This window comes from Trachinotus anak, unplaced genomic scaffold (genome assembly GCF_046630095.1).
Source record: "Trachinotus anak isolate AG129_WGS33_773 ecotype Australia unplaced genomic scaffold, CSIRO_AGI_Tana_v1 ptg000039l, whole genome shotgun sequence".
NCBI lineage: Eukaryota > Metazoa > Chordata > Actinopteri > Carangiformes > Carangidae > Trachinotus > Trachinotus anak.
Genome location: NW_027273890.1, coordinates 2845001 through 2869792, shown reverse-complemented (window position 1 = coordinate 2869792; position 24792 = coordinate 2845001). Strand labels below are relative to the sequence as shown.

Below are 24792 nucleotides of genomic sequence, written 5' to 3'. Positions count from 1 at the left end.
GCCCTCTGATTTAACGCCAGGTGCAAGGTGGTCGTGCACGGACAGCTTGAGGCTCTGTGTGTCACCAAAATGATTATTGGCTCTTTTCTTCCTCAACAATAACTGTGTCCTGTCAAAATGAATTCTTGACGCTACACATCTTTCTACTGCTTAACTTAATTATTTCCATTTAAATGAGCCCTGTGTATTAAAAAACACACTGTTGCAGAACCTCTTTTTTTTTTCATTTAACGTGCAAAATGATTGCTCCACACATTCAAATTGTTTTTCAGGAGTTAATTACTTTATCTGTTTGATGTCACCTCTTCCTGATGTCAGCTTTTCCTTCCCATGTGAGGAGAGAGGATAAGTGCTCAGTGAAGTGCTGACCCCTGGTGGTGAAACCAGTCAATAGCACTTTAAGGGTGCAACACAATGTGCACAATTTTTGTCCACATCCTGTTCCATCTTCTGATGGAAATTCTGCCTCTTTTTAGAAGGACTCTGGTTTCTGACTGACATATGCATGTTTAAATGATTTAACTTTAAAATCACTCACATGGTTTCACTTGATTCACAACTAGTGAGTAGAAGTTAAACCCTTTTCTTAATAACCCTGAAGACCATCTTGCAGCTTTCCTGTCTCTCTCCATATTTCACTGCGGAAGGAATGAGGAATATAAATCAGCAGCAGAGGGGCAGTCAGTACCTGTTCTGTGAGCCGGCCCGTCTCACTTCCCACAGGGGTTGAAATCAATGAGGCAAAATGGGGCTTTCAGCGCTCTCACAGTGTTGAACTCAATGGGCCTCGGCGGCTCTGAAGATTAATGAGGGGAGATTCTGCTGAACAAGCAGGTTGACTCTAAAAACACGTGTGGCCATGTTCACCGAGGCTGTTGGACACGGCTCTGATCGCAGGCTCATTCAGCGGTGACTTAGTGTGTGGCTCTGCATTTTAATGTCACATTCCCACCACCCACCAAAAAATAAAGGAGTCACACATGTAAAGTCACAATACTTGTATTTTTTTATTGAAATATAACGAACCCTGAGGCTAGATAAGAAGGCCACAGTTTGTTTTGTGCCTCGTCTAGCTCCTCAGTCTGACACAGCCAGTTAACACAACAGACCTGTCCAAAAACACACATTACACAACTGCTGTGAAAACTCCAAATGTTTTTGTTGTTCTCGTTGTCGTTGTCGTTTACACGGCCCTTTACATACTGACAAAGTTCCAGGATATATACAACTCAAATCAGTTGCATCACCCCAAAGATATTTGGTGTCTGTATGAAAGAGTATGCTACCTCTCCAATCACCTAAAAACAGAAGTGCTCAATTTAGCTCACATATAATCCAGGGTCAAACATATAAAACCGTCATAATATATAAAATCAGCAGGTTTGTTTGTACCAGCCACGATGACTAATCTGAGAAAGGTAACAAGAACATGGTCTGCTTCCAGGAATAGATTGGGAAGTACGCTCAACTGCTTTCCTGCTGGGAGATCGATGCTAAGATACCACGCTGATATCTTCGCAGGTAGTTAGCCTAGCTTAGCATAAAGTCTGGAAACAACTAGCCTGGCTCCGTCCAAAGGTAAGAAATAATCCAGGGCATTGTGTGGATAAAACAACTGATATGTTACATATGAATTAATAAGCTTTAGAGGTGCTGGTTGGCTGATTTTGTTACCTTTACCTTTCAAACCATTTCCAGTCTTTAAACTAAGCTAAGCTAACCCGCTGCTGGGTGTAGGTTAATATTTAGCATACAGACGAAAGAGTGTCACCAGTCTTCTCATCTGACTCTTGGCAGGAAAGCAATTACATATATTTCCCAACATGCTGAACTATTACTTGAAGGAATTTCACATTGAAGAATGAAACGTATTGAAAATTACAAGTGGGATAACAAACTTGTCTTGTTTTGACTCTTGTGTGATTAGGTTCATCCACGTTAGCTCCAATAAAGCCAAGGTCCCCTTTTTTTCTTTTTTTAAGCTTAGGACCAAAGTCAGCTTCTTCCTCTTGGTCCACAACACATTGTAAGTCTCTTCATGAGGACTTGACCCAGTGAGAGTCCCCCCCAAAAAAAAAGACAAAAATCAGGGGGAGTTTTTTTTCTTTTCTTTTTTTTTTTTTTTTTTTTGTCCAGGTCTGGGACACGCTGAGGTAACATAGACAATAATAAATTATTCAGTTGTTTAAAAAACACTTTGCAAGAATCATATCAATAATTCATATCAATAATACAAAATGGTATCAAACATACATGATGCAACATTTTCATCAAACACATTCTGTTTTTCTTTTCTTTTTTTTTGTTTTTTGTTTTTTATTTTTCTCCTCCCTCAGGATCCAGAGTCTGTTGCTTCATCGCTCTGTGATCAGCACTTCAATGTTTTCAGTCCTGCTCTGGAAACTCTTTGTGAAGTCCCTTTAACAGCAGATGCAGATTAATACTGGATCCATCTTTTGCTGAGGTTGATTTTCCACTTTCATGCTGAGGTGCAGTTGTATGCCATCCGATGTGAGATTCTTCACACTCAACCTTCTTAATTCATAACAGAGTAACATGAGACTTTTCTTTCGATTCATTTCAAATGAATCAATTTAAACTTCTTTCATCTCTGTTACAATCATCGCCAAGGCAACAGGCATACACAGGCACACAGGGCTACAACGCTAATCACCTATTTGCTTGTTTTGTTGTTTGATTTTACATTCAAATCCCTCCGACTGTGCCTTCTCGTTTCACTTACAGATTTGAACAGAAAACAACATGCCAATAGGAAAGTCAGAAATTGTATTAAAAGTGCAAAAATGTTTTCCTTCAAGAGACAAAAAAAGTTGTCCACCGAAACTTTAGTGCGTTAACAGTACAAGCCATTTTATAGGTTATTAAATTGTACATTCCTATCCACCTCACGACCACAAACACGAAGATACTGAATGATTTGTTGTTTGGAGTGTGTGGTTTTCCTACAACTAAACACAGTCTGTAGCTGGGTTAACATGGCTTTATCTGCCTGGTCAGGAAGGCTTTCTAACTCTGATGTACTCCCAGGGCTACAGTTCATATCCCCAATCTGCAGGAGTATTGTCCTTTACTGAGCGTGGTTCATCTTAAGCACATAGTCCTGAATTCAGTGGTGCAGTCTGAAAAGCCCCTATAGATTGAAATAAAGTGACATCACATTATTTTGGTTAGTGGCCAGTGCAAATCAGCTTCTCCAGCCTGTTTCAGCTCTGAAACATGGAGCTCTCATTAACCTTATCTATTCTATTTCATTAAGAATTTCCCACAGACCCTTTTGTAAAACAGCATTGAATGTGTTTACATTGCCACCTATAATTAGATTTATTTATATCACAAATATAATTGTAATCTTCTCTATTCTTGATACAAAAACATGGAAAGTAACTTGTGTTGAAGATTCTGTTAAGACTAAAAAGGAAAAAAAATATATACAGTACATATATATATTAGGGCTATTGATCATACGGTATTGATGAAGACTGCACACATCATGCCATTGAAATGACTGAAGAGGCAACCTACACCAACCGTAATTATTTTGTAAAGTGGCTCTGTTGTCTGTATTTCTGTATTCACGGGAAAATAATCCTCTACAACGGTGTCCGTAAACATGGCTGCTGACACCTCAGTGTTGATAAAACCCTGTTATGTTTCTGTTAAAGTGTAACCACATACACCGACCAATCACACGCTCCTTTACAATTATAATATTTAAACATTAATTCACCAAGTTGATATGGCCATAGCCTTCACCTGTCAATCGATATGACACATTTTCTCAGCATCACGTCACATTTCTTCCACTTGCTACGACACGTCCTTCCATCTCACAACCGGAGCATCACATGACCACAAGGTACACGCTATACTCACAGAACCGGCAGCTCGCTCATCGACAACACCGCACGACATCTATTTTCACGATGAAAAAAAAAAAAAAAAAAAACTCTCACTGCTCTCGTATTCTTTCACTATGGCGTCCACTCTATGAGGAGCGAACACAGACGACCTATCGAGAGATAACACAGGTGCCTTTCTCTGAGAAACTGTAGGAGTGTGAGGACAGACAGGTGATGACCAGCAGGTTGTTGGAGGTCTGTTAAACATGAGGCGCCACTTTGAGCCAGTTCCTCCTTCTTCCTTCCCTTTATCGAGAAGACAGTGTCCCAGTATCCAGGTGATTCTGAGTCTCTCGTCTTGTGCCACATTTGTTAACAAATTCAACAATTACACTTGATTGAGAAACAGTTCTTTGACACTGTTGAATACAGATGGGAGGGGTCAAAAGATCGTCGAGGGGACCACAAATTGAGGAGAAGAGGATATAGCACTCATTCCAAGGCATTGTGAAGGGCTGAGGGGACATCACTCCAACATTAATGATTCCTTCTGTCCCTCGGGATCCATCCAGCCGTTCGGCGACACCCCCCTCCCCCCCTCCCCTTTGTGCTCCAGTAGCTAACCACTGCTGTGGAGTTCCCTGACATCCAAAGGTATGTGGGTGTGCGTGTGGGTGTGTGTATGTTAAAGAGGAGGCGGGAGGTCACAATATGGCGCAGTGTAACCTGTGGGAACCTGTGGAACGTTCTGCTCTCCACTTCATCTTCTTTTTCTTCTTCTGGTTTCGCTCTGGGATCTGTTGTCTGTGGGAGAGAACACAGCAGAAACCCTTAATAATAATAATAATAGTCTTACAATATAATAATCCAGCTACAGTTGTCATTTTGGTTCATGATTTTCAATTTGTGAGGCAGATTATTCAACTCAGTGATCATCTCTTGTCAAAGTTGGTGTCGAAATTTGGGAAAATAAGATTATTCATTTTCTCAGAAGATTACTAGCCAGCAGACAGTTAGCTTAGCACAACAGTAACTGTACAAAAGCATCTCTACAACTCACTAATTAACATCTTATATCCTGCTTGTTTCATCTGTGCTGAAACCAAAGTATAGAAACAACACATTCTGGTTTTCTTGGTTTCTTGCCCAGAACATTTCAAGCTAAACTAAGCTAAGCTAAACTACACATACAGACATGATTGGTACCGATCATCTCATCTAATTCTCAACAAGAAGGCGAATAAGCATGTTACCCAAAATGTACTTTTTCTACCAAAGGAACTGTCTTTAATTGTCTGTTCAGTCAGTTTTGAAGAGGGTGAACATGTGCCCATCATTCTTCCACATTAATACATTTTCCCTTTGTTTTGCAAATGTCATATTTTTGTTCTCTTGCTACATTGCATTTTTGCAGCGTCTGCAATTCCAGCAGCAACTATTACAGCTCACACAGTATGAACCAACAGTATGTGTCACCTCTTATGAGATTTTACATTAAGTTCAAGGCAGCCTGAGGCAAACAAAGGTACACAGAGGAGAGACAGTTTCTGCTCATGCATCTGTCGCCTCTGCAGCTGTCTTTCTACAGTCTGACCACAGGAGGGCAACGTTGATTCATTAATCCACTCCAGGGAAGCGTTTCCTTATGAGTCAGTTACAGCGTATACGCAATGAGGAGTATCTTCTACTCTATAGTTGATTTTCATTTTACAAATACAGAGTTGAAAACAAAAGCCCTCTACAGCTATGTATTTGGTTCCTAAAACAATGCAACGTGACCACTACTGCTTATTAGTCCAACAAATCAAGGCCCTAAAACAGGATATGACCACATAGAAAACATGGACTTAGACCAAATTCTTCTGAAATTACACGTGTCAAGACAGGAAATAGCTCTGGGATTTTTCTTTCCTTTTCTACTCTTCCTTAAAACGTTTTCACTACCCTCACATACCAGCATCGCACTCTCTCACTGCCTCTAACCTCTACGTAAGTGAAATACACACTGGAAGTAAAGGCGATGGGATGAGCATCTTACATTATTCAACATGCAAAGATCTCAAGGTCTTTAACTCGTGGAAATAAATGCAAAAACAGAAGTGAACCTGAAGTTACCTTATAACACGGACCAGCTCATGAAAGGCTTTGTCCACATTCATGGGAGGATCCTTAGCACTGGTTTCGATATAAGTAATCTGAAGAAGGAAACAGAAATAGTAAAATAAGAACACATGGTATTAGTTGTTAACTTGAGTTATAGGCCAATGAAAAACAACATGATAGATCTGGTTGAATAACTGCATAAAATTACTGTTTAAATTACAGTACAGGGAGACATAGCACAATTAGCATTCAAGTCTTAGAACCAAATGCTACACCAGGGGTCACAAATAGCAGCTGCCTGATGACCTGAAACTAACAGAGAATCACATGAAGATAGAATCTATCAGTGAAAAGGTCTGAAAACATAGTTGCCCACAATCATTCATTCAGTTTCACCCCACACAAAGACTGAGACTGATGTCATGATGCCAGGCTACATGTGAACAATATTTAAAAAAGGGGCCCTTGAATCCAAAATAGAAAAGAAAAAAGAAACAGCATGACATAAGAAGTCCCCTGGAATTGTAAGAAAACAGTATGTGTGTGGCACAGTGAGCTGTCATTGACCAAACTCCTTCTACACCACAGGGACAAAGCAAACTCAGCAACTCTGAGCCTGAAAGCTGAGGTTACATGGCTGCATTTGAATCAAATGATCACACAATAACAGTCACAACAGATGAAGATATAATCGATCTTCAGTATAACATTACGCCAACAATTAATACTCTTAGGCTCACATGTTTTCTCTTCACTTGAGACACATTTTGAAGCCATGACGGCTGCGATCTCTCCAGAACTGTTTATTCTTCCCTTTTACAGTTTGTATGATCTCTGACGCTGACCTTGTGTAAAGAACAGTTGTCAAAGATCAGTGTAATTTGTGTGTGCTGTAAGGAAGGGATGGGTTTTGCAGCTTACAGTGTGAGCACAGCTTGTATCGGCTACAGGAGAAACATAAGGTGCAATTGGGTGTGAATGGGTAGAAACAGTCAAGCTGTGGAAATCAAATCAAACTCCTCTGCAACACACCGCTCCTTTCACAACCTTTGGTCTCTGTAGCACACACGGGTATATGTGAAAACTACATTAGAAACCTGGTTAAAGATGTGCATATCAAAAAAAAAGTCAGGTTGCTGCAGGTAGACGCCAATAAGTCAAGGACAAGCGCGTAAGCAAAGCTTCAGTACTTACATTATGTTTTGCAGCCATCTCTTGGCCTTGATCAGTGGTGACCTTTCTCAGATGGACCAGATCCACTTTGTTTGCCACCAGCACCATGGGGAAGGCCTCCCTGAGACAGAAACAACGCGCAAGTGACACATACAACTTCAGGTACCACTTGCATTGGTTTTAAAAGAAAGAGAATGAGCATAATTAGCTACACAATTTGTCTGTGAGGTATCAGGTTTCTGAAACACTTCAATTCTTTGAGCTACGGAGGAGAACCACCAAATATGGACAGACGGCAACTTGCTAAGATCTAGCGTCTATTTTTGTTCCACTGATGCTCTTTTATTGGCTGTTGTCAGTCACAGTCAGAGAACAGATACTTCTCGTCTCTCACAACTGACTTTCACAACACAACAGAGTTATTTTGGAAACAAATCTGACGTTCTGCCCGACTGGGGTCAAGCAAAGCAGAGATCCTGGGCCAGTTGATGATACTCAATCAACCTGAAACATATTCAGCGCTAGCAGTTAGTGCTGACTCAAACATTTCTGCTGAGCCATCAAAACTCAAACTTGTCCTGACTGAGGCAGGCAAAGTTTGGCACTCTGTGAGGATGAATGTTATGTAGGGACAACATTAAGTAAATTTAATTGGTATTTGGAATTTGTGTGTGTGGTGTGTTTGTCCTTAAATGGGTTTCGTGCATTGTCAAATCAGACCACATCGGGCGTTGATCAGAATCAGAATCAGAAATACTTTATTAATCCCTCATGGGAAGTTGTTATGTTGATATGGTGGATCTCTCTCCTTCAAAGTACTCAAAAGGTCAAAAGATGAGTCCAGTTTTAAACAAATCTCCCAGTTTTTCCATATTTAAAATCACAACTCAGAGAGCTTCCTCCTTTAGTAGCTCTGCTTTCCTGGTACGGTAATTTTCATTTATTATAGTTAGTGGTGCACCCATAGTTTTTCAGTGTAATGACTGTATTGGGCATTTTAGGTGCATTCACTTCTGTTTTCACTTCCTGGTTAAGATTACTAGGACAAACTTAGTCTTAGCTGCAACCTCTCTGATGATTGACTCACTCCAGAGAGGCTGCAATGCTCCCAGATCACAGCAATTACCCTGGTGAAAAGAATGGTATTTTAACCAATAGATATAACTAACAGGAAAAAAAAGACACAGGTTGTTAAGAAAAGCATGTTCCTTAAACAGAAAGGGGAAGTTAAGCAGATGTCATAACATGTGTCATCTGTACTAATCAAAAGAGTTTAACTTTTAAAGTGTTATAAGTGTTGGCTGCCTGCACAGGTTGGACGGATTTGTCCCCTTTCTTTCTTCCATACAGAAAAAACAGCAATGGGTTTATGTCCTACACACCCAAACAACCCATTTCAGTTGTTTTCTTCGGTCTGGGGTTCTCGATTCGCTTATTAAGAGAGTTGAGATTCAGGAGAGTCTCAGCAACAGTGTTAATGAGTCATTAAAATTAAATCATAGCATAACATTGCTTCAGAGTCAATTAACATGTCTGACACATTCACAAATCATACCTCAGTTTTACTCTGTTGAGTTAGTGTGTGGACCTACCTGTCTTTGACCCGTAGTATGAGTTGATGGAATCGGTCGACATGTTCAAAGCTGGCCTTGTCCGTCACAGAGAAGACGATGAGGAAGCCGTCTCCTGTCCTCATGTACTGCTCTCTCATCGCACTGAACTCCTCCTGGCCGGCTGTGTCCAGCACTGGGCAGATGGAGGGACACGGATGTATTACTTTACATCATACTGCTGCACACACAGTGGCTTTATTTCATTTCTTACTCCACCACCTACACACCTGATTCAACAGTTGAACCCTCCTAACCAAAAGGTTTCTTTTGCAGTAATCATTGCACAGTGGGATGTGTGCAGATTTGTTATTGAGGCCTGTTTCAATTTTCTGCAAGTAAATTGTCAGAACAAGGGTTTTTTTGTATGATCACCTCCTCCCACGCACTTTCAGAAATCCCCTTTTCGATTTTGGTGACCCTGTGACCCAGTGATCTTTCCCTGCGTGCCACTTTCATTCCCAGACGAACCTTATAAGACTATCGTGTCCAACGAGTTTTCAGGCCTTGGCAGAGGTGACTATTTATCAATAGGTGATTACAGAATATTGAAAGTTTACACAAAGCCAATTTTTTTTTTTTTTACTGGTTTCTAATTCTTTCCAGAGTTTTATATGCTTCCAGCAAATTGAGCACTTTATGGGGGGGGGGGATATATAATTTCTCCCACATGCAACAACCAAAGCAGTGCTTTTTTTTTTTTTTTTTTTTTTTTTTTTACAAATGTCATTAATTCTTTCAGGGAGTTGCCTTTTCATAGCTTGTTCGGTGTAGGAACCAGTGACAAATGTTCACTCATTGGTAAATGATGGACATGTTTGACTGACACCAAAAAGGAAAATGAATAATAAATGAATCAATAGATGAGCGCAGACAGATAGGATCATTCTCAGCTGCTGTCTGGTTGATTTTCACACACACATACGTTTCCACTCACCATCCAGTATTGCCCACTGCCCGTCTATCTCTGTGTGTTTCAGATACGAGTCCTCTATCGTGGGATCATAGTCTGGCACAAAGATCTTCTGGAAGAACTGGATGGTGAGGGCGCTCTTCCCTACACCACCATCCCCCACCACCACCAGCTTGTATGTTGGCAGGTTGTCACTTGGCACAGCGCTGGTTGCCATGGCTACCTCTACAGTGGTGGTTGAGGTGGGAAGTAGGCTAGTAGGTGGCTGATGAGACACGCCGGGCTGAAATGGAGGACAGAGAGAGAGAGAGAGAGAGAGAGAGAGAGAGAGAGAGAGAGAGAGAGAGAGAGAGGCAAAGAGATTGACAATAGAGAGCAACAGACAAAGAGGGAGAGAGAACAAGAGAGAGAGGTGTTAATGTTCTTTGTTGCAGCTGCTTTAATCACCATGGAGATAACAGACCACAGCTTGGAGTTGTGGAAAGCAGGAAGATGGAAAAAATTATTACAAAACCAATCCATCCATCCACCATTTAAATTCACCTAAACACATACATACAAAAAAAAAAAAATCAAAGCTGGGTGGCAGTAGTTTAGATTCTAGCTTCCCCCCCAACAGAGAAAGACAACAAGCTCAGTTAAAGTGCAACAATTGACTTTTTTATTTCAATAAAGTTTATGTTTTCCAGAGAATTATAGTGCACTATATACCAGAGCTGGATCACATGAATACTTGTGTTTTGACTTGAGCACTTATGCAAGAGCTGCAAAAATGAAACCACAGATCCCCACACAATCAAGTGACGAGGCAAATGAAAAGATTAAATCCACTCATATTGCTGAAGGGTTATCTGACATTCTGATTTAATGACTTGTTTTGCTAATATGATTATAAATGTTGGTGGACGTCAGCATGTACAATATGAGGGGTAAATGCAGTTACCTATCATCAGTAATTCTGTACTAACAACGAAAACTCAAGTGGTTACAATTTAAGAGACGAGACACAGCTGACATACTGTTCCTTTTCTACCAGCCACTTGTAAGACAAGCCTTAGCATAACCGCACTGTGTCGCGCTCTGATCTTTTGTATTTCTACAGTGGCCTCAAAGCAGGTGTTAACAACACAGAACAATATGATCATCCTGCTTCGGTACTGCGAGGCAAAAGTGTGATCGACCCCACATGAGCTGTATCATTGCACTAAACTGATTATGCAGGTGTCTGGAGAGGAAGCATAATTTAAAAAAGATCTGCTAGGTTCAGCTTTCACCACTTTAGTTGCTTCAGTGTAACATAAGAGTCTGTCTGGTTGCTGTATTCCTGCTCCTACTCCCAGACTGATATATGAGGCTCACTGCTTTCCCATCCACCCTCCTACAGTTATATTGGGGCTGTTTGCGCTGTCTTTAGATACTAATGCTAACTCAACATTTCCTCAATCTTCTGTTTCATATTAAAAGCTTCCCACTGGAAAACCACAAAAGGCTTTTATTATGAAATAGGAAATGCAGAATTATCTGTCATCACGACTAGCATCTGAATGCTATTGTGATTAAAATAAAATACCCAGAAAGATAAGAATATTTTTAACATTTTGAAAGTTTTGTAAGCAGATGAGTTTCAAAGAATCCTGGGAGGACGGTAGAAGCTGCCACTATAAACCTGTTTGGATGAAGGCCTGTAGCCACCAGGCCTTATTGTCCTCTTGCACAGAAAACAACTTTACACTTTGCTCACACCCTTGGCTCTTTTCACAGTCACTTAAAGCCTCAGTATCATTTGGAAAAGTGTCTAAAACAAGCCTTGGTGAGCCTGTTTTCCTACAGTAATGGCAGAAACCAAGCTAATGACGTCTCCTCTCCCTGGCCCAGTGTAACCACAGAACCAGCAGAGAAATATGATGGCTCCACAGATGGATAACTGTAGTTTGTAATTATGGCTTTTGGAAAACAAAAATAAACATCTGTCTTGTTACAATATGATAGGTTTTACAGAAGAGTATTCTTTCTTTGGTAGTGAAGTAGTAAAAAGTATAAAAAAGAATCTATTTAAAACATCTGCAGATGATGCAGATGCATTTCATACTTGCAACTCAGCTTGTAGAGTATTTATATTAATACAGTTATACTGTATTGTTCAGATCACTGAGGTTACTGTAGGAGCTTTAATGCATTTATTGTGATTTTACTTTGTTATGAAAAAGAGCTCACACCACAGCTGATCACAAAGCTGTGAAAGAAAGAACAAGATATGCGAGCCAGCAAGAGAAAAGAGCTGAGGAAAAGGGTGAGAGAAATCGGAAATAGAAGAGTGAGGGAGAGGAAGCAAGGTCGCACGAGGACAAAGTTAAAAGGAATGTTACAATACGGTGTTGAATTAATCAGTAAACGCCACTATTTTACCGTCTGCTTCCTCTTTTTGGACAGTTTTTATTCTTATTTCTCCTGCTGCATCGCACTGACTATCCTGCTTCAGGATATGAGATTAATATGTGTTCAAAATAATAAAATCAAGAAGGTTGAGCAGCGATCTGATCAGTTGGCAAACACTAACATCACTTAACACCACTCACTGTGTGATTATTATTTATCACTGTCAACAACTGGCCTGGACTGGAACTTTGTCCAACAATCATGAGACTCAAATTTTAACCATAATCAGCTCAAAAGTGATATATTCTATCCTCACCTTCAGCCTCATCATGATCCAGCCTACCTCAGATAACCTTTAACCTCTGCAGGTTTGAGCTCACACACTTGTTGCTCATGACAGCCAACATTTTAAGTTGTAAAAAAGAGCAAAAGTCAGGCTGACTCATCAGTCAGACCAAGTTAATTTTAAGGTATCCCATGGAGTTTCCAACCACGAGTAACACTATTGTGTAACGTTTTTATAGGTGGGACCACGGTTTATGTGTTGCAATAAGAAGAAGACTGACTGTTGGAAAACATGGGGGTAAACAATTCATCATTCATAATATTTGAGGAAAAAAAAGAGCTTTGCAAATTTTATAAGGAAAGACACACTGAGACCTCAAGTAATAGCTGCTGGAAAAAGTGTCTATGATTGAGTCACAGGCTAGCTCGCCCATGATTCCTGCATTAGCTGAGACTGTCAAAATGACGGGAATGTAGGTGAGCGGCGAGGTGGAGCGTAACGGAGCCGGGAGAGGAAAGAGCGGGAGGAGCTCAGTGGTTTGCTTTCGAATCTCCTGCTAGCACTAGCTGGATTTCATACTGTAGCTTTACATCTAAACGGTCTGTAGTCAAAACATGTTTGCAGGTTGAGTTAAAAGCATGCAAACTACTAATGGAGTCATTCAAGTCAAACCATCCACAGTGTTAATACAAATCTGAATTTAAAACGTTTCTCTTCCACCTCACTGTGAAACCTTCAGATTTATGGATTTCATTAAACTGTAGCAACAGCCATAAGCAGACAAAAAAAAAACACACACATTCACTCAGTGCTAGCGTAACACTCCCACCACCCACCCACACACCCATTCCTCCTTCATCCACCAGGAAACAGCTGTCAGCTGGCCAAAGTCCATCCTTTCCTGACCAGCACAATGGAGGGAAGGAAGATGTTTCCTTCCTTTCCAAAGCAAGCCAGCCAATCAATCAGTCTGCAGCAGTTAGCCTGCCAGGTTGGGCAAAAAATTCCTAAGCCATATTCTTAATATTAAAAAGACTCCTCAGTCAGTTCGTTGGCTGGCTGTCACAATAAAGTCACAAAATAGGCGTCTAAGCCATTATCCTGTTTCAGAGACACTGTCTCGGACAGATTTTCAAAGCAGTGCAGAAAAACAACAACACAACAGCTTGAGAAGCACCGCGAAATCACAGAACCTACCACCAGTTGTGGTTTTCACACCAGTCATGCGTGGCATGGCCTTGCTGAAGCCAAGTCAGGTCACAACCTTGTCGGGTGTGTCAGCATTTCCTCCTGTGAGTCTCTTTGGTGGGGTACACAGTTCTCTGAAACACCACTGGTCTCAGTCTGGGAGAGTAAAATAATCAACAGACACCAGTTTAAACCAGATTCCTTTGGGAGTGGAAGCTTGCTCAAGGAAATTTTAGTATGTGTCCAACAAAGTTAGTCATCTAACCAATGTGGCAGGCTATATGGCCTCACAAACCATACAGCTTCAGCAAGCCAACCCAGGCTACAAAGATATACTTAAAGCATCACGCACATCACATAAGCCATCTCCACACTAACACTTCTGAATCTGAATCTTTTCCTCTGCATTTTGACCTTCCAGTCACATCAAACTGGAATTTTCCACCACTGAAAACTGAGGGAATAAATTGGAAAACGACATCTCATAATGTATTGTAGAAAGCTTGTACACCACTGGTATGTCAAAATCCTTATAGGCAAGTCTTGCCACTTGGCAGCCATCTTGGCAACAGCCCCGGGCATTTATTTTGAGCTAAGAAGATCAGGCCCCATCAAAATGAATGGAGAGAGAGCTGTAACTTCACTTTCAACGGCCATAAAATAAACACAAAAACTGCATGTATACAATCACCTGTCAAATCTGATGAAAACCTCTTAGAAAGTTTGGTGATTTTGAGAAGATTTCAAAGGGTTAGAGGACATCGAAGCATATCAGTATCTAGCATATCAATGTTAGATTTTAGGTTTTAAGTTTTTAGTCATCCATCGGTTTCACTTTTCCAAGACCGACCTGAATCCACATTTTCCATCTGTCTCTTCTACCTGTTTGAAGTGTCAGTCCAGTGACGGGAGCCCAGGTCATCTTTTTTAGTCATGTCCCAAGCTCAGGATTTTTTTGGTGACATTTTTCATTTATACAGCAACAAATACAGCAGACAGTTAATCCCTGACTGATACTGGGTCGCTCTCTACTCTTTGATTCTTTCCCCTACATTACAACAAGCCCCCGGGTTTGGTATGGTCTTAAAAAGGGTTATCCTGAGAGACTGGAATTCAGTTTCCTCTCCTAGCTTTAAAAATTGACTAAACAACATGGTTTCCTGTCTCTATCTTGAAGAAATCTGGTATACCGTGTTACTTGAGATTTGGGGACCCTTTATTGAACACATTAGGAAAGAGAGGTGTTGACCTGGGAACTAATCATATCGGGCTGTGCTGCACTGTGGTCTGCCAGCAGCTCAGCTTTCCAGCTTGAGTCTACGACCATGCTTGTCCTCACTTGGTTTTGGTTTTGTTTCTGACCTTCATTTCAATCACTGCATCCAATGCAGTGCATATGTGCACTTTCTCTATGATCTGGCAGATTGTCTGCTTTGTTTTTACTGTGTTTTACATCTTGTAAATGTCACAAATAAAATGTATTTTAAAATGTTTTGTGATTGAGCCCCAAAATAAGCTTTAAAATGCTATTTTATTAAGGTTACACTTATACTACACATGCACAAGGTTTCATAACAACAATTTCCTTTACAGCTCTTTTACATAGTGCAGTCCAGTTGAAACTGTTCTGAATCTCAGCTGCACACCTGCGTCCACGCATCAACGTGATTGGACTGATATGTTTGTTGTTGTGTGTTTTGTAGATACTTTATCTGCCCATATCTATTCAAACTGTAAAGCATGTGCTGGATTCTTTTGTGTGTGTTTTCACTTGATTCCCCACCTGAAGAGCCGACCAAAAAAAAGCATCAACCAGTGATGTATTCTGTCAGTTTGCAGCACATCTGTCTACACTGACATGTGACTCTCTGGTGTGTGCATTTACATATAAGCTGGTGCACTTTGTCTTCACAGTGACTCCATGAAGGCTCTCTGGGCTCTTGAGAAGTGGTTAGCTGCTGCCTTGGGAAAGGATAAAGGCACTTCCCTCTTCACATGGGAACAAAGCAGCAGCATAATTCACAGAACAGGAATAAGGAGGGACACGGTGCACACCCCAGGCTGCACTGTAACACTGATATCAACACTCAGCGATGGTTCAAAGGAGGTGTTAAAGACATAGTTCACAGAGTTCACCAAGCTTCAAGCAGCTGTCATGTCTCAAACTGTAGACCAACCCTGCCTTTAATAAACCTAAAGGAAACACATTTAAGAAATGTATGGTATATTTACACAAATTACTAAATAAAATTTAAAAAACTGACTTTTTCCTACATATTGAAACCCTGACTTTTTGGAGGAACACATATTTGATTATTATTAGAAGCTGGGTTTTGTTTCTTGTCACCAAGACAACTTAAGTAAAAGCAATAATTCACTAAAAAGGGGCAATATATCAACATTTTCTCATTTTTAACGTATATAAAAAATGATATACACTTATCGATATTAATAAAATAAGAATAACAATAATGTTATTATTTCACCATATTTGGCAAGATTTCTGTATAAAATAATACCTCAAATATCTCTAGCATCTCCTTCACATAAACTCATGACAGTGTTTCAAACTGATGAAGACTTGAGCAGCAGTAAGCTATGCTAATGATACTACTGTACTGTGTGATGGTCTGAAACAGGAACACAAAAAGAAAATGTGCTATTTCATGAGCTAATTTTGGTTAATTAATTTCCGATTATTATTTAAGCGAAGTCCGGCTCCCCTCATCACACTTCCTCCAGCAACGACAGCTCACACCCAAATCTTTAACACCCAGTGCAACATTTGGCTGAGGGGACAAAGTGCATATAGCTAAAGAGATGGCTCTACAGCAGATCACATGACTGTGGGTCATCACCAATGACTCACTTGGCAGTCGCCTGTGTCACAGCACTGCTTGAGAGCTCATTTAGCCACTAACTGCACTGATGTCTTCCTGATGATACAATATTGTTTTGAGAATTTCTCTGCAGACGAGGCTGCCATTCACACGCAGTTCTCACACACACACACACACACACACTCCAAGTATCTCACTAATGCACTGTGACCTGCTGGGGGCATTTCGCACTCTGACCTTTCCATTCATTCACCGTGGTAATTTACTCTTTTGTGTATTTCAACCAGGCCAAAGGCGTCAAGGACTGAGCCCCTGCCAAACGCCAGTGACACTGAATGAACAATTAAGTGCTTGTTGCATGTGAACAACTGGTTTCCAGTTGGGAAAAAGAACAAGTGCAATGAGGAAGAAGACAATATCGTCTAAAAGCTGCAGCTCTCAGGTCTAATAGTGTTGAAATTACAACCTCTGTAGTTGATTGTGAGACAGCTACATCACACATTAGACACATCAGAGAGGCTTTGTAAGATAAGATAGATAAGATACCCTTTATTAATCCCACAGTGGGGAAATTCACACTAATAAATCTATTACGGTCATCAGTACAAATTTTTAATACCATGGCCTGGCAATAATTCAATACGATTGGTAAATAAATGTTATTATTTATTGGCTTCCGATGAAATCATATCTTGATGAAATGATCATCACGTTATTGTCCTACAAAGTTTTTATCCAAATAAAAAATAAACTAAAAAATTTAGGTACTGAAGTTTTTGTTTAACTTATATCTAACTTAATTAACTGCTTTGAACATCAATTCTACTTTTTATGTGATTGTAATTTGTTGATACCAATATTAGAATACACTAAAACATTAATAATCAATATCAATAATGATCAAATTACAGTCATATTTACATCATGATGATACTGAGACATCTTGATTAGGAAAGAATAAACTAATTAATGAATTAATTTTGTTTTCGTATTTTAAAAGGGCCCTAGTGATCCTAACTGAGATTAGCTGTGCCTGGTGCCACCATTATTCAAAAATTAAGATTCATTCAGTTCATTTTCTTGCTCAGTCTTGTCAGGCCACAAACCTGCTTTTTTCTACACCACAGGCCAACATTTTGTCACACTTTGAAATGTCACAAGACTCTTTACATGCCGGTGCCAACGTGAAGCTGAAATCAGGATTTAGTCATCTGTGAATCATCCAAAAACGTAATTCACACCTGGTCAAAGGTCACGATGAAGCTTTGGGGGAAACTGTAAAAACAGCATATAAAAGTCATACCACCATTACTCTCAAAAGCAACGTCATCATCCCCATCATCATCATCATCATCATCATCCCCATCATCATCATCATCATCATCATCCCCATCATCATCATCATCCCCATCATCATCATCAGCAGCAGCAGCAGCAGCAGCAGCAGGTTTGACATTTCCATGAAGTTGTGATGGAAGGATAAAGACAGATCAGTCCCCAGACAGCCAAATTATCTTGTGATTTCACCTTGCTATTAATAGTGATTAACGTGTGTGTGTGTGTGTGTGTGTGTGTGTGTGTGGACTGACTGGTGCTTCTGAATGATCTCATCCTATGATTTGGTACATGAAGAATCTCTCTGTTCTCTGTGTCCAGCTGTTGAATCTGCACAGCGCCCCCCCCCCCGCAGCTGGACGCCACTGTGTGTACACAGCTGCTCGTGATACACACACACTCCACACACACTGTTCACTTCTGACGGACGAGAAAACACGAGAGCTGTGTTTGTGTTGCTTCCCCACGGGGATTTTTTTTGTTTTGACACACAGGCAAGGCCCGTGTGTGTGTGTGTGTGTGTGTGTGTGTGTGTGTGTGTGTGTGTGTAAAAGAGAGAGAGAGAGAGAGAGAGAGGCCGTATGGAAAACCGACAGTAGCCGCCCCTGAATAACGGATTTCGGTTGCTTCATCTCTCTTGAAGTTTGCAGCAAAAAAAAAAAAAAAAAAAAAGGGAATTTCCGCACTCGGTTCTCAGCCGTTCACATCTCCGTTAAACCGAGCCGCCCCCCAGCGGCCGCCCCCCAGCGGCCGAAGCGGCGACAGCTAGCTAGGCTACCGCTGTCGGCGCGCGGAGGGCAGCCTAACGGTCGGTGTTGCCTTCACGGTCCGTCAACGCGGACACACGCACTCACGACCCGCTCGGCCGCGGCGGGGAAGCTACTCACCGATCCGAGCTCCGCTGTCGGGGACACGCACACGGAAAACGTCCTCACGCCGACATACTCCTCCTCATCGCCGTCTCTCTCGGCCTCCAGCCACCGCCGCCCTTTCGCCGCAGATGGGAGTGTGCTCCCCGCATCTGCGAGACGGTACGTCGAGCTGCTAGTCTTTGTATTGCAACAGCTGATGTTATAAATAGAAAGGTCCCAAAGGGGGAGAAGCCGTTTCTGCGAAGACATGAAACGATGAAATGTCGGGTTTTTCAATCGTGTCACGATATCGGCGTTTACGAGAAATTGAGAAGTAACGTGTTCGTTGTCTTTTATGATGTGTTTTTAATGTTAAAGCTGTGAAATCTCACGAAGCGTTAGAAAAAGTCCCCCCTTTTTAGAGGAATGGACTGTTCCCCCCATACAGCGGACTTGTTTAAAGGGATAGTCCTGTCAAATGAGCCCTTCCTAATGTAGGGGGAGTTAGATGGGTTCATTAGGGACAAAGGAAAACGCGTGTGGGGAGAGTCATCATGTTTTTCATTAATATCTTAATCCTTCTAAATCACTGACAGACCTACATTTAAAAAAAACAATAGTAGCTTTTATGATTTTCCCTACTTTCAGATTTTGTTTGCTACTCAGTGAGTGCAGCTCCTCAGATAATTACTCACATATCAAATGCTCCTGACACAGACCAACAGATCACATGTATCTACATTTTACTGCACTGGGAAACTTTCTGATCAATCCTTGCTGCCAGGTTAGAATCTAGGTCACTGATTTAATCACTGCTCTCTTTATTCTTTCGGTGGTTCTTTAGTGATCCTCTGCATAACTAAAATACAACCATTGTCATTTCCTGACCAAAGCTTGTACAAATAAGCCTGGTGTGTGCAAGGCATCGGGCCTTTTTCCCAGCAGACATTGACTGGTCATAGTGAGAAAAGCACAGGTGCTACTAACAACACTAACAACGGCTTCTTTCTACTCAAGCGTCCCAGGAAGTCATGAAGTCAAGCAGCTAAATGGAATTCAGCCACCATTAATTATATTATTTACACTTGTGCTGCAACACCTTCTGTGAAAAAGGCCTCGGCAATGTCAATTTATCACAAGTCATACACATTTAACATGATTCTAACTATTCCACATGGGAAAAGTCACATATACGATGGCATTCATCTGATGTAAATCCATTATATGTTGCGTGATGTGAAATGTTAGACATTGCTTGTAATGACAGCAGTCCCACACATGGTTTATGGATTCACATACAGTGTAGGCATAAAGTATTTTTGACCATATACACAACATATATCTATGTGGGGTTTTTTTGTTTGTTTGTTTTACAGAGGCACATTTATTCACCAAGAAGAATTTAGTATTTAGTACATATCTCATAATTATAAAATCTTAATCTTAATACTATGACTGTGTGTTTTGTGATTCAGAAACGAGATCACATAATTTGAAATTAGTTGTCTTGTAATTAAAAGACTTTTTTCCTCTTACCTGGTGGGATGCAAATCTCCAAACCACGAGGTACTAAGTCATTATTATGAGAGAACAGCTCCATTTTTTTTCTTTGCTGAATTCGTTGCAACTTGGTAGAAAAATCATACAACAGAGCCAAATGAGGTTTTCAGACATTTTTTCAGGCATCAGAGCAAATTTAATCGTTTAATAGAAAGTATATTCATTAACATGTGCTATTGCCTTTTCAGTGGAAGTGCTCAGGACTAGAAGAATATGGCAATGCTGCCTCTGTTCGGTGTAGCTAGGGGTCAAAAAAACAGATTAGGATCTGATCAATCAAGAGAAAAGGAAGGGTTGTTTGTGTGTATGTGTGTGTGTGTGAGAGAGAGAGAGAGAGAGAGAGAGAGGATGGGAAGGGTTGGGAGTTACTGAGAATGGATTAAGAGGCTGGTGCTGCATGCACTGGAACATGCAGACCTACCGACAGCATTGTGCGGAAGCAATAAAGAGCACCACTGTACATTATTTATTTTACAAATTAAAAATTGATTATTCAATCATTTCTGAGAAATCACGTTCCTCATTTCATAACCTCTCCAGTAACAGGTTGGTAAATAATGTGATTACAAATATCAAGAGGTCATGAAACAGTGAAAGTGACAGGAAACGGCTGCAGTCACCCAGAGCCTGCCGTCTGAACGACTTATTAATTATTCACTCTAGCTCGTAGCTACTTAAAACACCTGCTTCTCAGAAACCTTGGGGTTTATACAGTTGTTTGCCAACAGATGAGTATGATCTGAATATTAACTCTAAGCCACAGAGACCAGTGTAAACACTAGATATCACGTGAGATGTGTCTTTACTGATATTTGGATTTTAATATATTGATTATTTAAAAAGAGATATATATATTGTAGTTAATAAGTGCACACACATATACACACAAAAATAAGTACATGCTCAGAAAAATAAAACACACAGACAAACATTTTTCACATTACTGGTGAGACTATTTATAATGTATAAGTCCATTAGCAGGAACTGTCAGAGATATGTGCATATGTGTGTGAGAGAGAGGGAGAGAAGGATGTGAGTAATTCAATAAAAATTAGGAAGAGGAAGCTGCGTTTGCCTTGTACCCCTGTAAATAATCCAGGCATTAGACGTTTTATAGCTCACGTTACAGTGACTCAGTGATGGGACATGAAGTGGTCTCAGTCTCTCTGTGTGATTGCCCAATAATCCAGGAAAAGCTACTGCGTTCAAAAGCAGATCCACATAAGATATACACACCCATACACCAAGCATGCATACACACACACACAGTAATTCTTTCTAAGCATTTTCTGGGATAAGAAAGAAAGAAAGAAAGAAAGAAAAAATGTTTTAAACATACTCACAATTGAGTGAATGAATGGGAAGATTTAAAATTATATTCATGTTGAAAATAATATTTTGAAATATACAGTTTATTTTTTTAAATCACAATTTTTCTAGGCTGACATGAGGAAGTGGAATTTAGCCTCACACATGAAGTGAAGTGCAGTAGAATAGAGGCACCTTTAGATCCGCTGCATGCTGTAAATGGTAAGGATGCTTTCTGATAGTGAAGGGAATGAAGATGCACATTTGTTCCAGTTTCCTCTCCAGCAGGTATAGAAAAGTCTCGTTATCCACAATGACCACTTAATGTTGTGTATATGTTGTAGTCGGATGCAAGATAAGAATAACATAATGGTAATAATAATAATGTGTGAATGCTAACATGTTCATTTACAGTGTTCATAACATTTACTTATTTATTTGGCATTTATTAAAAGGTCTTCAGGTATGGAAGACAAGACGCACTGCACATGTTGATGAAAGGTCTGCTAATGTTCATAAAGGAGGCAGAAGCTCGCCCTGTTTGACGTAAGGACCTATTGATTTAGGTTTGGAAGACTTGTAGGAAGCAATCAAGAGGTGGTGAATTGATTGACTTGGTTACTGATTTATTCATTCACCGAGGGGTCACTCCACTGGATTGGACACCAAGTTGATGGGATGTTAATTTGAGAATTGATTGCTCCTCATTTTTCTTCAGATGCTGCTGGTGTTTGCAGGGCAGGGTCAGAAAGAGTGCAGCTTGAACCTTTCTGATGGCAGCTCTGCATCAACAGTTACAGGAAGGCCAATGGTTCTGGACACATTTATACTAAACCCAATTTTTTTTATCCTGAAACAAATAACTGTAGCATTTATATACTTTTTAAAGCCCATTTTCTCAAAGGACCACAGTGTTCATCATGTCCACCTTGTGTAAATTCAGTGTCATGGATCTGTCTGTGTGTGTTTGTCAGTATTTATGCACTGACACACAGAATGCATATACAGTATGTGCACATGCATCCATGTGTAAAGAAACACACACTGAATCCAAAGCACGTCCTTGTCCAGCAAATAGCCTCCTTGACCTCTGGGATAGCCCTGAAAAATTTAACCCCTAACACTGCACACAAATGGACCCTGTAGGGCAGAATCCAGCTTGTTTGAATTTACTTTTGGTTTACTACATGCCATTGGTCTCACTGCTGTCTCCAACCTGAGCTTAATGCAGTCCCTCCAGGCTGGTCTAAAATGCCAATGAGCATAGCGAGCCTGTGTAAGAGGTCACAGAGACCACTATAGGCTCATGCACTCTGGCTCCTGCCTGGGTCTTTCTGCAGTCGCAGGTATTCAGCTTCTTCCAGCATGTGTGGTGCCTCCTCTCCATCGCAGGACTGACACAGCTGTATGATGATAATCATGATAATGGCATATGAATGTCATGAACACACAAACAGATAATGCTCCCTTGTAGTATTGTGCTTTGCAATCACCAAAACAAATTCCTTGTATGTGGAAACATACTTGGCAATAAAACTGATTCTGATTCTGATTCTGATTGTGTACTTATCTATTAGAGGTTTATAGCTCACAATGGAATAGAATAGAATAGAATAGAATAGAATAGAATAGAATAGAATAGGGGATTCTCTGTCTCTTTCTCTTCAGGCACACATATTACACACATACACAAAGACGCGCACTTCCATTGCCTCTTGCCTGTTTCCATGGAGACAGCTGTGAGCTGTTTCTTTCCACTAGGATCAGACTCGGTCACAATGCATATGCACACACATACACACACACACTTGCATGCACACACACTGTAAAGTGGTGTGTTTTTTTAGTGTTACCATATCAACCTGTAACAACAACAACTGTTATACTGTCCTACTTAGCAATTGACCCTACATGTACAAGTACATGTATTTTACTATCATTATACTGCTGTTATGTCGATAACTACTGTACAGTACTCTTCTCTCCAGATTGCTGCAGATTAAGGTTTTTATATAAAAGTGCATATTAGAAATGCACCAGTTTTCATATTGTAGTTTAATAAAGAGATGAGCACAACGAGCTGAGAGGGTGATGAGGGTTTGAGAGGGAAAAAAATGCTTTTTGTTCAAATAAATAATATAACATTACTTTAATAAATTAAATATATATTACTTTACTTTAATAAAAGAATATTGTAATATTACTTTACTTTTAATAATGATCATAATCATTATTGATGAAAACTCTCTGAATGTGAAGCCTCTTTATTGTTCCAGCTGCTGCACGTTGTGATTTGAATTCTTGTCATTTGCGTTCATCACACTACTACACAGTCAGAAAGTCTAAAATACTGACATTTTCTCACCAGTGTCTTTAGTGACTGCACAACTTTCACTTCCTCCTCTAGCAGTGCCGTGTGCAGCCAGTCAGGTTCTGTTCAAAGCAGATGCTGTTATGACTCTTTTTGATGTCTCCTCGACAATTACTGTTCTACTTCATCTGCTTCTTTTACACACACAATAGCACACAGCATATGGCATATGAAGGTCAGGTACATTCAATGAAAAAATAAAATAACATTTGCCTAAATTAATTTTTAGTGACCTCTTTTATCCAAAAGTCAGTCAAAGTAATCAAAATGTATTTTTTTATTTGATTATTTTTTATTTATTTGTATTCTATTCACAAAATGTGGATTTATTTCTCCTGGAGGCAGGAGGAAATGTAGCCACAGGCTGGGTGACTTGGTTCCCACTATGTAAAAAATGAATACATGAATAAAGAGACTGCTGGGTGAATGGGTGAATCGTAGTGCAAATTATGTGGGATCCTGAATAGCTGAATTCAGTATTTGCCATAAAATTGACAAATGCATGATTAGCAAAGCTGTAGTCCCTCACACTGGAATTACAGCTAATAACAAATAGTATTTTTCACTATTTTAAAATGTAGCACATAAAATCACTAAAAGGAATAAAGTAAGATCTTAAATTTTTCTACACAGTGTATTTGTCCAAGAACAACAGGGAGGGAAGCGCGTCAGCTCTGGCTCCATCTGTCCTGCAGGTTCACCTGATGCATGTCCTGAGGTCAGAGGTCAGTCCAGCAGCGTGCCTTCACCTGTCTTGTACTGTGTTATACTGACAGACTATTGCTGGATAGCAATCTGCTAAATGTTTTATTATTTTAATGTCTTTTATTGGACTGAAGGGAATGTGATTGTACATTGAGAGAAATATCAGACTGACCCTAAATTAACACGACATGCAACACGTTGGCAGCGAATAGGACACATGACTGAGCAAAGCTTATTATAATACCTATTATTTAAAATTGTCTTACAGTACTAATGGAAAGCATTTACTGGAGTAGAAACTCTTGTGCATCTG

At 40.2% G+C, this 24792-nt stretch overlaps 1 protein-coding gene across 1 annotated transcript; it reads right to left on the bottom strand.

The window, feature by feature from the left end:
• Window positions 1-983: 983 nt before the first annotated feature.
• mrasa (muscle RAS oncogene homolog a) lies at window positions 984-18767 on the bottom strand. Its single transcript, XM_071472551.1, has 6 exons — window positions 18572-18767; window positions 9684-9942; window positions 8729-8882; window positions 7158-7257; window positions 5976-6055; window positions 984-4664 (listed from the first exon to the last, which is right to left on the bottom strand). The coding sequence occupies exons 2-6, from the start codon at window positions 9874-9876 to the stop codon at window positions 4565-4567; spliced, it is 627 nt and encodes a 208-aa protein (XP_071328652.1). The 5' UTR covers window positions 9877-9942; window positions 18572-18767; the 3' UTR covers window positions 984-4564.
• Between the last annotated feature and the right edge of the window lie 6025 nt (window positions 18768-24792).

What these genes read in the sequence shown, in the direction of transcription:
- mrasa (XM_071472551.1), bottom strand. Translation starts at nt 9,876, where the DNA reads ATGGCAACCAGCGCTGTGCCAAGTGACAACCTGCCAACATACAAGCTG. An exon ending in ATACTACGGGTCAAAGACAG is followed by an intron (nt 7,258 to 8,728) that starts GTAGGTCCACAC and finishes TTTCTGTCTCAG; the next exon opens with GGAGGCCTTCCCCATGGTGC. An exon ending in GAGCTGGTCCGTGTTATAAG is followed by an intron (nt 4,665 to 5,975) that starts GTAACTTCAGGT and finishes TCTCTCCCACAG; the next exon opens with ACAACAGATCCCAGAGCGAA.